Source organism: Stegostoma tigrinum, chromosome 12, assembly GCF_030684315.1.
Source record: "Stegostoma tigrinum isolate sSteTig4 chromosome 12, sSteTig4.hap1, whole genome shotgun sequence".
NCBI classification, from domain to species: Eukaryota; Metazoa; Chordata; class Chondrichthyes; order Orectolobiformes; family Stegostomatidae; genus Stegostoma; species Stegostoma tigrinum.
The window spans coordinates 29,451,173-29,468,072 of NC_081365.1; the positions used below are offsets into that span (position 1 = coordinate 29,451,173).

The following is a 16,900-nucleotide window of genomic DNA, read 5'->3' on the forward strand; positions in this document are numbered from 1 at the left end:
ATACAGTTCAAGCAAGTGAACAGCTAGAATTGCTTAAAATGGACAGAAGTCTTTTGGATGGAAATCCTTTAAAGCATCATATAGGACAGAGGATGCGCGTCCAAATGTGTGATCCTCCTTATTGCTGAAGTTCTGATCTGCATTGATTTTCCAAGGAAATGATAGGCACGGGTCAGCAAACACCCACATAGGGAGGAGTAGTAGAGGATAAAGAATCCATACTAGATCATTCTCTCACACTTCCTGGAGTCAATCCAAATAGCATTCGGAAAAATCTTAATGCAAATTACCTCATCCATCTTCTCAGCCACGGCCATGAGTTGAAAACAGGGTTCATTGTGTCCGCTCAAAATATTTGGAAAATAATGCATCTAAATTATGCGAAGACCATTTTATAAACCAAAGAATGTAGCTTAAAAAAACTTGATCAATTGTTTTATAAAGCAATAAGTATGAAGCATTAAGATTTATACTTCCAAATTCAGTGTTACATCTAAAGCCTCAGTCATGCAAAATAAGCAAACTTTGATACATTTATAGGCATTAAAGTACATATCACTAATGAAATAACACTCCAGCTTTTCAGTAATTGAATCTACCTGTAGATTGCTGCTTATCCGTGGTATCAAGTTGAGAAGGGGGGCTTGGAGTGAGGAAAACTGGTTTCTGAATTTCTGCAATGTTTTTCAGAGAAAAGAGGTATAAAATTATCCAAGACACTAAATGAAGCCACAATGTTAGAATACTGATGGCTCCTCCACGTGTGATAACTTAAGCCTGACAGTAACAGATGCAAATTCTCATTATTTGGCCATAACAAGTCAGGCAGAACCTCTGGATGTTATCAAAGAAATTATGGCACTCCAACCATAAAACACAATGCCAACAAGAGAAATTTATATTGCATACACACCACGTTACTGTATAAAGCTATGCAACCCTACATAGCGAAATACAGATATCTGCAGGTGAGATTACATTTCCCTCTTCCTTTGGTGAGTGGTGAATATTGTAACTGAACAATATGTTTAATACAAGTTTGATAATTGACAGAAAATACATTTCATGCAAACATCACTGATGGACTAGTTACAAAGCACATTTCCAAAATAATACCACAAGCACATTGGAAAATGAATCCAAAGAAAGAATAGGCCAGGGAATATTTGCTTTGTTAGCTATTTTCAGCGACATTGTCAAAACAGAGATAAAAAAGTCAGATACGGTTTCATGACAATAAAGAAACAGTAGACACGTTCAGCTGAGTTGTGTTGAGTACTGACTACATGATATATTTCATGCAAGCATCAAGTTGCCATGTGTTTGATTTACTGAAAAGATGCAAGCAAACAATTCTTATTTTTAAACATTTTCGGTCATTTTTTAAAAAATGGCATCAGTTCACTCAATTAATACAATCAATTCTAATGTTCTGGCAAGTTAATAAACTTCATGTCAAGACAATGATTAATCTTTTTCAGCAGTATCCAAAAGTAATTGGATAATCATTTGCATGAACTCTACACTAGGCAGCCAAAGGTTAGGAGGATCTAAATTTCTCACTGCACCTATTAAAGAAGGCAAATAAGTTGTACAATTCTACTTGAAAATTAGTGAAAAGATGTAAAAGAGGGACACAAATAATTGTTCTGTTACATAGATCTGTGCTTAAAATATGTTTCTGTAAACTGAACAAGTTTTTACCCAAGAGGAAAATCACTCAAACTACTTTTAAGCACCAATTTATAATCTGAAGTTGTAAAGGCAAGTTCCATCAAGTTACAAAGGTCTACTCAAAATACTTGGAAGCAATTCTTCAGAATTTCACTTTTTTCTGCATTGCACATACGTATGTTTATAAATTACCAGCATTATGCCTACCATACTTTGAGCAATAATCCTGATGAAATATATTCCTATGTTAATTATTTGAAAAATACTTCTGAACTTGCCTGCTGGACCAGATTTAGGCACAGGTTTTGATGGGAAGGACGGGCTGACAGATGATGGCAGCTTGGATGCTGTAATTAAAATAGGTTGGTATTAAAAATAATGCCAGATTCCAACTTCCTTAAAATTAGATTAGCCTTGAAATTCAGTGGAGGTTTGTCTTCATGTTTCATTCCAGGAGAAGATTCTGAAAATTATACCTCCAACCCTCACCACCAAAAAAAGGTGGAAACCTTGTATCCAGGTGTTAAGCAGTCATCTCGAGACATTACAACAGAACACTAGTAAACATCCACAAATTTTCAGGACCAACATACAGGAGAATTGTAGGGATAGGATGGTTTGACAACAAAAAATATTTTCAATAAGTAAAATAACTTGCTAAAATTTCATGGAAGCAAAATAAATGCCAAAAAAAATCAATGAGCTACATTTTGCAAAGTGCCATTGAATTTCATGTAATAGATTTTGTATTTACTAGTTGATCTAAATGTTATTTGCAGCCAGATTTTAACAATTTGTGTTGCACTTCATAACGTATACATGTCGCTTTGTACTGACAGAATCCCTCAATTATAGGTAATAGATATCCACACAGTACATGTACACAAGAATCTGACCAGATAGCTGTTGCTACTCTTGAGATCCACACTCAAAATGTACTTGAATGATTTGATCAAATAGTAAGGTAAATCATCATTATTCACATAATAAATGGGCTTGAGCCTTACAAATGCAAATGAAGAACCCAATGACTGTTTAAAGCTCCTGCCAAAAATTGGACAATGATGAATGTAGGGAGCTGCAGCTGCTAAATTAGCTAAATCAAGTGCCAATTTATTACTCCGAGTGACTGTGTAAATAACTAGATGCAGCATTAGCTAATCAACCAGGAACAGATCAGGGTTTAAATTTCTCCTTTGTATTTAGCTGCTGTTTTGATATGTAGATATGTTAGGTATAGTTGGGACAGGGCCTGACTCAGCTGTAATAGCATTGGTACAATAGCTTAAATGATCACACAAATAACACACAACAAACAGCATCTATTAAACCATATCCCAGCAAAGGGATAAAGTATGTCTTGAAGAAACTGGCAGATAAATTTGACGAGAAAATTGAAAGAATTTCTGTCAGTTTTGCACCGCTGCTTAACCATTATCTGCAGCAACACTTTGCAAAACATTTTCCAAAGCAATGGAAATCAATTAGTTCAGAAACAAATCCAGAACTGAACAAAGCCACTATTCAACTCGACAGTATGTGTGTTATGTAAATTACCAACTAGTTTGGCTTGATTTGAATGTTATAACCTAATCTAAGGAATTACAAGTCCATTAGCATTTATTGATGGTTTCTTTATTCTTGTATACTGCTTCAAAAAAAACCATTTCCCCCATGTCATCTAGTATATGAAGTGAAAAACGTAGAAACGTTTAGTTGATCTGTACTCAGACAGCTCTTATAAGGAGCATTCATTTACATTTCACTTGAGACACTGAATGGATTTCCTGACGGGGTTCAGCCATTTAGCCAATGTAGTTTGATGAAAGTTACAGATGGTCAACACGCAGGCACAGCACTCAACTACGTCAGTCTATATTACAACAGAATTTGAGAAGAGCAACTTAGAACCCTTACTGTAATTACAGAGTCTTGCTGAGACCACATCTGGAATATTACATGTTGTTTTGGTCTTATGATCTATGGAAAGATGTATCTGCAACACAGGGAGAGCTACAAAGTTCACCAACCTAATCCCAAGGGAATGGAGGGAATTCCGTTTGAAGGAAAGTTAAAAAGGCTGAGACATGATTCTCTGAAGTTTAGGTTACACAATCTCGGAATGAGGGACAGGTCATTTAGGCCTGTGATAAAACGAGGAATTTCTTCACTTGGAAGGTTGAGAGTCAATGGAATTCTCTGCTTTAGTTGTAACAAGTAGAATCCTGCCACACAACCCACTCTAGTTCTGTTTGTAGAGTTTACCAACTATGATTTCATAAAGACTTTGAGATTAAAATAAAGGTATATTGACCATACAAAACATTGGGTTGAATTACTTGTGAAGTAATAACTAGAAAGCTGTACCCGAAGTTACACAGTCACTGATGCACCCATTTTGCTGATGCCCATTTATACTCAAATTTCCTTCCATAACTATAACATATGCTAAAATCTAAAAGCTTAGATACACGGCTGGAAATCCATGGAATCCAAGGAAAGTCAAAAGCTTATAAAGTTGAAATTTCAAATTATCTCCCTATCAGACCATTACGAGCAGCAGGTTTAATTTATAATTGCTGAAGCTTTTAAATTTTCAAGCATGATGACTTGTACTGCTGACAAGAAAATCCAAAACAAACATGCATAATTTCCAATTATATTACTAAATGAGGAGGAAGAAAAATGAACATATCAGATATAAAAACTCAGATATAAGCAGATATAAATTTTAAGCCAAGAAAGTTGAGGGCAAGCAACAAAGATATTTTTATCTGTTTCCAAACAGTGAAGTAGTGTGGGTATGTTTTTTTTAAAAACCTGGAGGCAGACCTTCACTGAGATACGTTCAGTGATCCATAGATTAGCGAAATAAGGAACAAATGTGAATATGGCTTGTGCTCAACTGTTCTTGATTCCTTATTTGCTTTATTCCCAGATTGGACCGGTCCCTAAGTGAAAGTGCACAGGAATATTCCCCACTGTATGCATGTATCAATATCCAATGCAGGAATAGTGGCTTTAAAAGATCAGAAATGCTTAAAATAGTAAACATATTCCTAACAGTTGTACTATAAGATCGTATAAATCAATAGATTTGAGGCACATTTAAATAATACACAAGGTCATGGAGCCTAAGCAAATTGAATTTGCAGTAAGACTTCCAAGAATTTAAAATAAGCGAACAGGGAATATTATTTCAATGTAATATTCTTCAATGGAGGAAAAGTTAATTAATAATCTTGTAATAAAGAGTCCTCTTGGGAAGAGTAATCATTTATATGATAAATTTCGTATTAAGGTTGAAGATGACTTAATTACATTCAAAATTAGTTTCTGAAATACAAAGCAAATTATGTGGTATTAGTGGCCAGTCAGTCAAGGTAGAAAATGTCCTACAGCAATTTGGTATGTATGTAGGAATCTCAAGGTAATACAATGTAATCAAAATTTCAAGTTAAGATTGAGAAAGACATGTACAAGACAAAGTCATGTCATGGAGGTGGGATTAATTTTGAGCAAAGATAATTAAACTAGAAAAGGTAAACTGGAATATAAATATTGGCAAGCAATGGCAAACAACAGCAGCTGAAAAATATTTACAAATTGTTTTAGCTACAATGAGATTTACAAGATAAACTGAAAATGTTAAAGGCAGTGAAACTATAGAAATATAAACTCGTTGCTTTATGTAAATACGTTAGGACACAAGCAAGGCTCACATGACAACTGTAGAAGAAATCAAAACAGATACAAAGATATAGCTGAAGATAATTGAGAAAACAAACAAATATAAAGCTCATGTTTTCTCATCCATTCATATTGAAAGGAATTAGGAAGTGGCATTATGCTGAAAGCTTATCAAAGCCAAAGCCAATCAGGGAATTTAGTGTCAGAGGACTGGCAGACAGTTAACATGATGTTACATTTAAATGGAAATAGAATAGACCCAACAGAAGTACAGACTTAAGTTAACATCAGTGCTGGAAAAACAATGGAGTATTTACTCAAAGCAATAGTAAAATACAGAGAATCTGAAGATATCGTAAAGAGCAGTCAGCACAGATTTCAAAGGGCTTTGGCATGCCTGACCAAATGTGTTGAGTTATTTGAAGTAGCAATAGAAAGATTTACCAAGAAAAGGCAGTTGAGTCATAGTTTTGTATTTTCAAACAGCCTTTGATAAATTACTGCATAATAGACAAAGAACAAGTGGATTTAAGGGATAAGTAGTTGAATGGACTACAAAGTTGGCTGCAAAATAGAACAAAAAAAAGGGGTTAAGGATAGTAATTTATACTGCCAGGGAATAAAAAGCATTGATGAGTCTTGCTAACAGTCTATTGTACACTATTTGCATAAATGATTTTGACACAGGAACTAAAGTTCTACATTTGTTGAATGGGCATATAATTGGAAAATGAATTTTATTAGACCTTATTGTGAGGTAGTACATTTTGATAGGAATATAAAAAGGACATATGTCAAAAATGATTCTAATAGTGTGGAGTAAAGAAATCCAATTTTAGAAATTCATGATTGATAAACAACAAGCTTCTATTAGCTATGTATTCAGGATATTCAGAGTATTGAGAGGCAAGATTATTACCTTTTGTTGTCAGTGGCTTCACTTTTGATTTTTCTTTTGCGTTCCTCATCTTGCCACTTTTCAATGATGGTTTAGTAACAGTGTTGGAAGTCCCTGCGAAGTATTACACAATTATTTGAGAAATTCCAAAAGCAAAAATGTTATGCTTGAAAGTCACATTACTAAGATCCCACCTAATGGTAACACTGGACAAGTCAGATCCCATTTGAAGTCTTACTTGATAGATAAGAAGTTTTATTTTTGTAATTTGTATTATCATAGTGGTCAGTCAGACATCAGACACATTCACATTGGCAGAATAATGTACTTTAACAAATAAAAACTAAGTTTATTACATAGAAGGAAATAAAAAAAAACTTATAATATGACACAAACAGAAATTTCTGGACAAGGATACAAGGGAGGTAAATTAAAACAAAAAAAACCATAGATACTGAAAATCCAAAACATAAATTACTGGAGAGTCATAGGTGTGGTGGTATTTGTTTTGGGTCCAGTGACCTTTCAGTGCTGAAAAGAAGTCCTAAGTTGTTTCAGTAGTCGCAAGATGAGGACAACTTTTATACATATGACACTTCAGAAAGGTGTTAACACAAACCTCAAAAATAAAGATCCAACCCTAAAACCAGCACTGAGCTTTTCAGATACTTAACCACAGAAAAGCATCTTCAGTTTAAGATTTCTTTCTCAAGACTATCTGCACATTTGCCAAATAAGATTCTCTCAGTTCTCTCCCAGCGACGCTTAAGAACAGATTAACTCATTGACTGAGATAACAAGGTGTAGAGCTGGATGAAAGCTGGCGTTTCGAGCCTAGACCATTCTTCAGAAATGGGGTCTAGGCCCGAAACGTCAGCTTTCCTTCACCTTGGATGCTGCTTGGCCTGCTGCGTTCATGCAGCTCTACGCCTTGTTATCTCAGATTCTCCAGCATCTGCAGTTCTTACTGTCTCCTTAACTCATTGACTCTTTGTTGTCCTCATCTTGCGACTACTGAAACAACTTAGGACTTCTTTTCAGCACTGATATCCTGGAGACTTCTTTCAAGCTCTGATGACTTGAAGATTTCCTGACAACTCTCAACCTCTGGACAGTTCTGTCAACTCAAATCAGCCGATCCACTTGTAGGACTTATCTTCTTCAGAATTCCAACTGCTGTGAGCCCTGACCATTTGTTTTTGTATGTGATAAAATTCAACCTTGTTAACTGTCCATTGAGCTGATCACATCATTTAGCTGTGCACAATTTCTTGGGAAGGCTGTCTTTAGTTCACCATTTCAAATTATTTTCTAATCCTTTCTTTTCATAAAAAAGGGATCCACTTTCACAAAACTGAAATCTAAAATCATTTTTCCTCCACTTTTGAAGTAATGTTCCCCAGTAATAGTGATATTATAAACTTCCATCACATCTTGCACCCCTGTAAAAAAAAAGTGTTGAAGGAATTTTTGTTTTGTCTAAAAATGTCCTTCAAGACCTAATTATATTTTACTTTGACACACACTGATGTATAAAGAGATTAGATTGATGAAGACTATATTCAGGGAAGTTCAGAAGAACACTGTTGACGGTCTCAGAGACCTATAAAATTTTAACAGAACTATACCGGGTCAATTCAGGAAGGATATTTCCAATGAATGGGGAGTCCTGACCTAGGGATCACAGTTTACGGATACAGGGTTAGATATTTAGGACTGGCATGAGGAGAAATTTCTTCACCTGAGAGAGTGGTTAGCCTGTGGAATTCTCTGCCATAGAAAAGTAGATAAGATCAAAACACAATGTTTTCAAGAAGGAATTCAGTACAGTTCTTAAGCTTACAGGCGTCAAAGTGCATGGGGAACAGAGTACCAAGTTGGATGATGAGAGATGAACATATACTGAATAGTGGCACAGACTTGAACAGCCAAATGGCATGGTCCTACTTTTACTTTCTATGTTTCTATGACTCTGTGATATTTTCCAGCCCTCACTATGGTCTGCTGAAACAGCTTGAGACCTGTTTTAAGTTCTGACGGTCCAGAGATTTTTTTCCCAGCTCCAACAACCCTAAGATTTCTTTCCAAGTCTCTCAGCCTGGAAGCTTCACCAAAATTAACTTTGCCCTTCTGCTGGAATGATAGGTCTTCTTCAGAACTCAACCTGCTTGTGGCCCCTAATCACCGTATTCTCTAGTTCGCTACACTCCATTTTGTAAACATTCAGCAATTTACTCGCTAAGTAGCTGATCAAGTTATTGAGCTTAAGTGACATGCTTTCTTAGAAAGGATGTCTTGAAGTATACTGTTCCAACTGACTTCCTTCCATTTTCTTAACAAAAACTAGTCACCTTCACAGAAGGGAATACTAAAATCTATCCTTCCTCCACTTTCGATTCAAAGTTTGCAAATAATAACATATACTACAAACTACCGTAGGAAAGTCCAATTGTTTGAGTTACTTTAGTGTTCATTACTCAACAGTGGCATAAGCTAACCAATATGAGAAATTTATACTGCTTAGAAAGACCTGGTAAGTGTTCTCCTGGCTGATATTATTTAGGCATTGAATTGAGATTGTCTCAATACTTAATAGCAAAAAGGACAAAATCCTAATAAGGTGTGTCAATTATCTGGGCAATTTTCTCAGTTTGGTTAATTTTAAGTCGTACAAGCTAACACTCCCGTTACACTTTCTTGTACAGGTTAGGATTGAGCAAGGGAATGGAACTTGTTTATTTTACATGTGATGACAACATTTTAGCACTCTTGACAATTTATTTATAGGTTAGGTCAGATGAAATGTCAATTTTCTTCCTTGGCACCATTGCCAAAGTCCAGTCTTTGAACTGCATTTTTGCTCCACAATGACATTTTCATTTCCATTTCTGAAACACACGCTTCAAGACAGGCTGTCATATTGATGGCAATTTCAGTATTCTGCTATCTCAACATTGATACTTTTTGGAAATTTGGACTTATTCCCCTGTCATAGCTTTGGTGCATTTATATCATGACTATAATACTGAATGGGTTTCATGGCTAAATTCCCAACATATGTTCCTGGCAGGCAAGACTCTATTTTACAGTACAGACTCATAAATTTACTCTATGTATTATAATCAACTTGCTAGCTCCTGAGGCATACATACAGTGCTGCAATTTCTTTTTCCTCCATGCTACTTACCTTTACTTTTTAATTTATTTATTTCTTCCTTGCCATGCAACTGATCAGAAGCTCTGTCTGCAGCAAACAACATGAGTATAATAAGTAATCTGCAACTGTGAAAGAAAGTTTTAATAAAAATATTTCTGGTGACCTATTTGTCTTATATAATTTATGGCGAGGTGGACACGGCGGAAGGGATCATAGCAGCTAGGTAAACTGCACAGGCAGATAATTCAGCAGGTTAAGATGATACAACTGGACAAACTCACTTCAAAAAGGAATTCTCCTCTGTGGCCTGCAGCCAACCAGGCTCAGAAGCTCAGGTTGGAAAGCTGTACCAGCTATAACACCTCAGCTGGGGAACAGGGACAGGGAGGGATCATGGACATAAAGTTCAGAGAGTTGTTTAGCTTGAGGGAGATAGTAGATGCAAACTTGGACATGCGAACATGGGAACAAGATTGGGAGAATCAGGATGTACGGGTGGAGGATCATTACATCTGAGGGGAGATCCAGCAGATCAAGAGAGGAATGGCTCCAATTTTGGGCAGGGAATATACTGTCGGAAAGCTTTCTGTTCCTCCTAACTCTCAGCTCGAGGAAGCAATTCATTCGCTGGATCCAGCTCCTCTTTGGCATCGTGGGGTAGAATTTAAGCCCTTTTGAACCTGCTTCAAAGGCCAGGCTAACAAGGTGTAGAGCTGGATGAATACAGCAGGCCAAGCAGCATCATAGGAGCAGGAAGGCTGACCAAGGGTCTAGGCCCAAAACGACAGCCTTCCTGCTCCTATGATGCTGCTTGGCCTGCTGCGTTCATCCAGCTCTACACCTTGTTATTTCGGATTCTCCAGCATCTGCAGTTCCTATTATCTCAAAGGTCAGGCTATTCAGTCAGGCAGACGTGGCCTCAGCCACCTTCCGACCTCTGCCCTAACCAAATCCAGGCTAGAAGATTCATGGATGGCCTTCTTGCACCCAATAGCAGTTGAGACCCTTGAGTGGGCAAATGATGCATGCTTAAGGACTTCATCCAATCTCGGCTGGTGCTCAACCAGTATGACAATTCATGATGCAGAATACCCGAGGGGTAGGGTTTGGGAAGGATCCTCATTCAAAACAATCAGCACCTGGGAATAGGGCTTGAGGGTAGGTCCATTAAGGCCTGCTCCCTGCCAACTCTACTCAGTTCATCTATGATCCCCACCTTCCGTTCCCTCAGACATGTGCATTGCCCACTGCAGTCATCATCCTAATTGATGGGGCCGACAATGGCCAGCTACCATACTTTGATTTGATTAGCTGGCATCTACTAGGTTCAGGATTTCCACCACTTGACTCCTTGATCCCAGCAAAGACTTGCTGCCAGCCCCTCAATACAAAGAGCTTTCTCCAAAGTTGGCTACACATGGCCCACGTTTGGTCTCCAGCTGGTGAGCAACAGCCGGATCACGTGAATTAAATATCACTTTTGTTTTGAGCCCTGGGACACCAAGCACGCAGTCAATAAATTAAAATAGTTGAAAAAAAATTAAGGTACATGGAATATTTAAATTCTGTATCCACCACTCGAGAGCAGGTTAGGTACTTACCTCAAACCAGCTCTTAAAACAGTCAATATGTTGTGCCTGAGTTCCTGGTTTTGTTAATTTCAAAGCCCCACACGTTAACCCATCTGTCCCTGACCTACTCAATATCCATTAATTCTAAAACTGCGAGAAAAAGGGTTCTGGATCAGAAAGATTCATTGCCATCTTGTAAACACCCTAGTTGAAGGAACAATGCAAAAGACGGACAGCAAATAATATGACCAAAAACAATCCAAATGAATGACAATATTCTCCAAATGAGACGCATGATGTTTCAGATCTGGTATTCCACATGGGACTCCTGGCCCATAGAAATGATTTGGAAAATTATTGAATTAGGGATATCAATAAATGCAGGCTTTTCTAGTGACACCCATCCCATAAGTGAATAAAGGGGAAAAAATTCCTATTTTACAAGTTCACTGAAAAACTGTACAACACCTTACCTGGTTTACTTGGTAAGTTAGTTTTTGGTGATGACCTACTAGTAGAATGGTCATGTGCACTGTCGGAAGCTGACTGGCCACCTGAAAGAGTTATTGAAGAATGTAATCAGAAATAAATTTAATGCACTTCATTTGTGGGCAGTGGAGGTAAGGGTGCCACAATTTCAGTTACCTCATTATGCCCAAATGCTCAATATTTAATGTTGCCTCAGATGTTTTTTTTTTAAATGAATGCTATATACTTCAATGCAAGTTTTAGAGTTCTTGAATCAATTACGGTTGTTATAAACAAAACACCAAATAACTCAAACATAACGGAAAAATTCAACTTACAAAAAGGTATTCTTTGATACTTTTAAACTGCTAGTGCACTTTGGTTTATTCAAACTAAGAATAAGCTTTAATACTGTGTCTAGAAGTTAATAGGATGGGAGAAGCTTTCTAAGCAGCATAAGCACCGGCAGAGACCACAGGGTTGAATGATCTTTTTCTGTGCTGCAAGTTCTATCTTGTGCTAAATTACTTACAGATCCTTATAGAATTTATAGTGTGGTGCAGAAATATATCATTAACATTTAACTCCCATGATGCAATTGTTATTTGTTACGTTCAGTCGCTTGTGTTAATTTTTTTTTGATTTACTCTTTAATCTAACAGTAATAACCCATGGATTCTTGGTTGTGTGGAAGGTATTCCTATGTGGCCATTCTGTAGCTCAAGGCGCACCACCCAGATTGTTATAAAAAAAGCACAGCTGGACAGTTAACCTCTCTGAAATCCAAGCCCTGCATGCCTGATTCCTGCACAGTCCCAAAGCAATGCTTGGCCTTCAAAAGTTCCTCAACATGGAGGTGCCCTTTCCCTTTCTGTGCACTCCCAGAAGTTGGCACTTCTCCATTGGTTGCACGGGTATCATCCCACCCAGGGTCATGCATTTGGCCTGCATAAGCTTGGGGCCACCTTTTGGTCCTGGTGGCTGGGTTCCTGACTTTTGGAAAAACTCAGTCCAGAGTTAGTGCATCAAGCCTAACATCTCTTTTCAGAAGGTCTGCAATAGAGTGGAAAGAGAAGTGATTCTTTGTATCATCATCCTATTTGTCAAGTAAAAATGAGGCAAATGAAGAGAGTAGTCTGTACTGTATCAATGGCAACAGCAGAAGCATTAGTAACTGCTGGGAGCAGTGCCTATAGCCTGACAATATTCAACTCACTGTCAAGACTGGAAAACTAAAGGCACAAGTAGTGGTCATCTCAATGGACACTCAACTAGGTTTCCAAAGAAATTCCTATTATTAACAGCATCGCTCTAGGTTACTACTATACAGGCCAGTTAGGCCATGAGCTCAAACATAGGTCTTCCACAGACAGTCAAGGTGGATAGATATTGCAACTGGATCACATATCCTACAGTCTGATCTCCCGCACTTCAATTGCAGCATTAGTTTTGCAATGGGATTAGATAATGTTGCCAACTCTCAAGGTGAATATAAATATTCATCTTCCTGTTCTCAATCTAGACATTGGGTTCCTTGAGATGCACAGCCTGATTTACAAAAATCTATGCAGAACAAGATCTGATTCATTCATGATTCTGCAGGGTATCTGCATTTTCATTTGCAATCTTCATCTTAAATTTCTTAAATCCAAGCTCCCAGCAGGAAAGCTTGTGATGCTGATGTGACTACAATATTCTCCAGCCCATTAAACAAACAACAAATGATTGTAATGATGAGCCAATGATCATAGCTCTATAGATATTAGGTAACCAAAAACACAAATAAGACTGAATAGACAATATTTGCCTGGTTACAACATCAATAAAGAGGTTTATAAGTGATTTGGGGAAAGTTGTCATACTGTATGTTCCATACAAACTTGCAAATAAACCTGAATCACAAACTTCATAATATGCAATTAAAAGTTCAGGTCACATGGTTTCAGTAGTAATAGGTTTGTGGTTTCAGTTGCTCTAATACAAAGTCAAATTCCAAAATACTCTTTGTATAATCCTTGGTAATATATTCACATGCTTCAGTGCCTCAAAAAAAATAATTCATTCAATCCACTATCACTAAACATACATTTTATTTTTTTTAAATAACTAGGTAGAAAAGATTAACAATAATTTAAACACATTTTGATACAGACACAGTTTATGATTACATTACACAGGTTCCCCAAACAGCTCATTATGCCAAATATATGGGTTATTATAAAGAGGCTTATCGTTTTGATTTGTAACCTACCTAAGACCACTTGCGTATTAACAGTCGGCTTTTTGGGGAATCGTATCCAATTTGTTCCATTTTGTGCTAGAAATATAATGGAAGTATCCATGAAATACATCACAACAGCAAACACATTGTCATTATATAAATCAGTTGCTGGTTCACTTTTATGTCCTTGACTTTGGAACCTCTTTAAAAATGTAAGTAAGTTGTGTCAGAAAGACAATATTGTCTGTGATTTCTCTGGTTTTCAGGAAACAATTATTCCAGAGGCCATAATACAATCAGAGGGTCATATATTTATCAGGTTTTCTTCAGCATTTTTCTTTCTGCACGGGAAGTTTTGAATGAGAAATCTGACTCACACATATCGTACCTGATAAGGAAGCAACTAGGTCTTGAAAACTGGGGAGATTGGGTGAAAGGGTACAAAAATTACAGTCACCCTATTAATAGCTGATCTGATTCAAGCAGATTGTTTAATAACAAGCAGCTCACCTACCTGCAACAATGAGTTTTTGACAGCACTCAATTTCATCACTAATCATGTGGGAGCCCAGTGTGTCAGAAGATTTCTCTGTATTGGATGACCTCCTAGGTAAGGCCAAACCTGTCGCCAATATTTTAACAAGCAGTTGCCAAGAGATGAATTCACCTTTAATACTTATGACACTGTTAGCTATGGTTTGGCCGCATCTGGAGTATTGCGTCCAGTTCTGGTTGCCTCATTACAGGAAAGATGTGGAAGCGTTGGAAAAGGTGCAGAGGAGATTTACCAGGATGTTGCCTGGAATAGAGGGAAGTTCTTACAAGGAAAGGTTGAGACACCTAGGGCTTTTCTCTGACATTGATTAGCTGTTAATCAACTGCTTCAGGCAAATGTTCTGAATGGACTATTGTGGGAATTTATAACATTATAGATAGGTATTAACAAGTTATAAACACTTGAAATAGCTCATGGCACAATTCTTCAGGCTGACAGCCATGTTTAAGCTGTACTGAGTACATTTAACTGATTTGTTTTGGAGTGATTTGACATTTTCTTGCCTCAATAGCTACAAAAGTCAGGATGGAATAAACAAGAATGATAAACTATCACAATTCCCTCTCACAACTGTCTAGATTCACCATAAATTGAAAGTTAAGTATGATTTGTTTTAGTCTGAGGGCAACAAGAATCAACTCATGTCAGAGTTACCAAAAGCATAAATGTTCTCACTGGAATAATATCAATCAGAAAATATGTCTCAGCGTGTCTTAAAGCTGAACTATGTCATTAACTGAAACATTAGACAATGGGGAACAATGTTTCTTTCAATTTGATTTTACAACTTGAACACTTAGCTCTGTGAAATTGATGAAATGGGTCATTTAATTGTATTAATTGTAGACACCCCTATTACCAGAAACTATAAGTATTATTTTTCATACAAGTTTTAATACAGTAAAAAAGCTTACCTGGATAGGATGCAGCTGGACCCTTTTTGCCTTTTATTCCTATAATATTAGTTTTACCTGGTAGCTGAAGGAAATACAATGTTCTTATGAGTAGTCTTCATCAATGTGCAACTTATGAACAATTTTAAATCAAGATATACAAATTATAAAAGTAATACATTGAAAAGAACCAATTGCTTTTTGCTGTAAATTGAAAATTTCAATTTTTAACTTGGTGTATAAAACATTTTTATAATCAGAGAAGAAAACAAGTAAGTGAAGAATAAAATGAAGGGGGAGAAAAGCTTAGTACTGGTGAAAAAGATAGATTAAGGTTAAAATACAAATGGAGGGAAAAAGTGAAAAATAATGATTCAGGTTAAAAATGTGATAAAGCAAACAACTGTAAAATATATTTCAGCAGTATCAAAATTACTTCTAATGCTTCAGCAAGTTTCTTACAATAAAACTTACATTTTCATCACCAGAATATTAATCATGAACACTTAAGGTTAAATTTTATGAGGTACTTGGCTAAACATATCCAAATCTTGCATTTGCTGCCTGGGCAATTAGATCAGGAATTTACTACAGGCCTCCAAATGGGCCAACTGTGGGATCACAGTCCAATCAATGATGCTCTTGATTAAAGGTCTCCAGGTGTCACTGGCCCAATCATAGGATTAGAAACACATCGAACCTGCTCCAGAGGGGCATGATGATGATGATGCTGATATCTTTGAATGGGTTGATTAGAAAAATAGGTTAATTTTTAAAAATATAGCAGTCAGGAGAGCTACTCTCTGCTGTGGTCCTTGAAAACTTTGTAGGCAAGTAAACAAACATTTGAAAACTTTACCAGGCTGACTGTTGGCTACAAATCCTTTTTCAGAGACCATACAACCACCATTCCTGCCTGCAAGCTCCTTGTTAAACTGTCCCTTCCCTCCATTTATCTGGAAGACTCCCCACATGGCAGCGGGCCAGTCGGGCCATCAGCAAAAACAACAGCTGAGCTCTAATTGGGCCTTTCATTATGTAAATTGGCAGCAGGAGACAGTATCTCCACGTTCAGTCTGACCATTGGTAAAATGCCCAAGTGGTAAGGTTGCAACTGGGAGATAATCTGACCCCACAACTTTATTGATCGCAACACCTGCCATTCTGCCACCACAAGCTGGTAGAATTCTGTCATCGATCGGCTGACTAAGGCAGTTGGGCACTTTGTGAAAGTACTGGTGATTTAAAGGTACATCAAAAACAAAATTTTACTGATATTGACTTCTACCTAGTGGGATGTGACGCACACTTCTTTTCCTTGTATTTTTAATTCTTCCACATTATGGGTCTCTTTACTGTATTTACTTAGCCTGTTTGATATGGCTTCTGCAACGGTTTTTCACCAGTCTGTCACTTAAAGTGACAATTAGCATACAGTTCTCTACCCCTACCACTTTCAAACTCTCCACTCAAAGGTATCTGCTTGGATTAGGCTAGAAGCGAGGAAATCAGCTGAAACATGTCTCTCTTCAATGTATAAACCATTCTGTTTTGTACATGTTAATTACTGTCTTAGTTTTATATTTCTGCTATTTAAGTTCATAACTTTGTTTTACCATTCCTAAAAATTGGCAACAAAAGTGTTCCAGTTTCAGAAACAGGCACAGACATCCTAATAAACCAACACCCACTGGTTGTGACACAAGCAGCACAAAGAATTCCATGCTGCTTGCACATTCGCAATAGTTATAGTGCTCAGTTCACAATAGCTG

The 16,900-nt window shown here is 37.1% G+C and overlaps 1 protein-coding gene across 20 annotated transcripts in view; it reads right to left on the bottom strand.

Moving 5' to 3' along the window:
• The window catches only part of LOC125457120 (target of Nesh-SH3), a 313,067-nt gene that overhangs the window by 193,879 nt on the left and 102,288 nt on the right, over nucleotides 1-16,900 (bottom strand). For all 20 annotated transcript variants that reach the window (XM_048540862.2, XM_048540869.2, XM_048540866.2 and 17 more), the window contains exons 7-13: nucleotides 15,150-15,213; nucleotides 13,710-13,775; nucleotides 11,464-11,544; nucleotides 9,450-9,506; nucleotides 6,284-6,376; nucleotides 1,953-2,021; nucleotides 600-674 (exon numbers count right to left, since the gene is read on the bottom strand). In XM_048540862.2, the coding sequence (XP_048396819.2) occupies nucleotides 600-674; nucleotides 1,953-2,021; nucleotides 6,284-6,376; nucleotides 9,450-9,506; nucleotides 11,464-11,544; nucleotides 13,710-13,775; nucleotides 15,150-15,213 (505 nt within the window). The remainder of the gene's footprint in view (nucleotides 1-599; nucleotides 675-1,952; nucleotides 2,022-6,283; nucleotides 6,377-9,449; nucleotides 9,507-11,463; nucleotides 11,545-13,709; nucleotides 13,776-15,149; nucleotides 15,214-16,900) is intronic.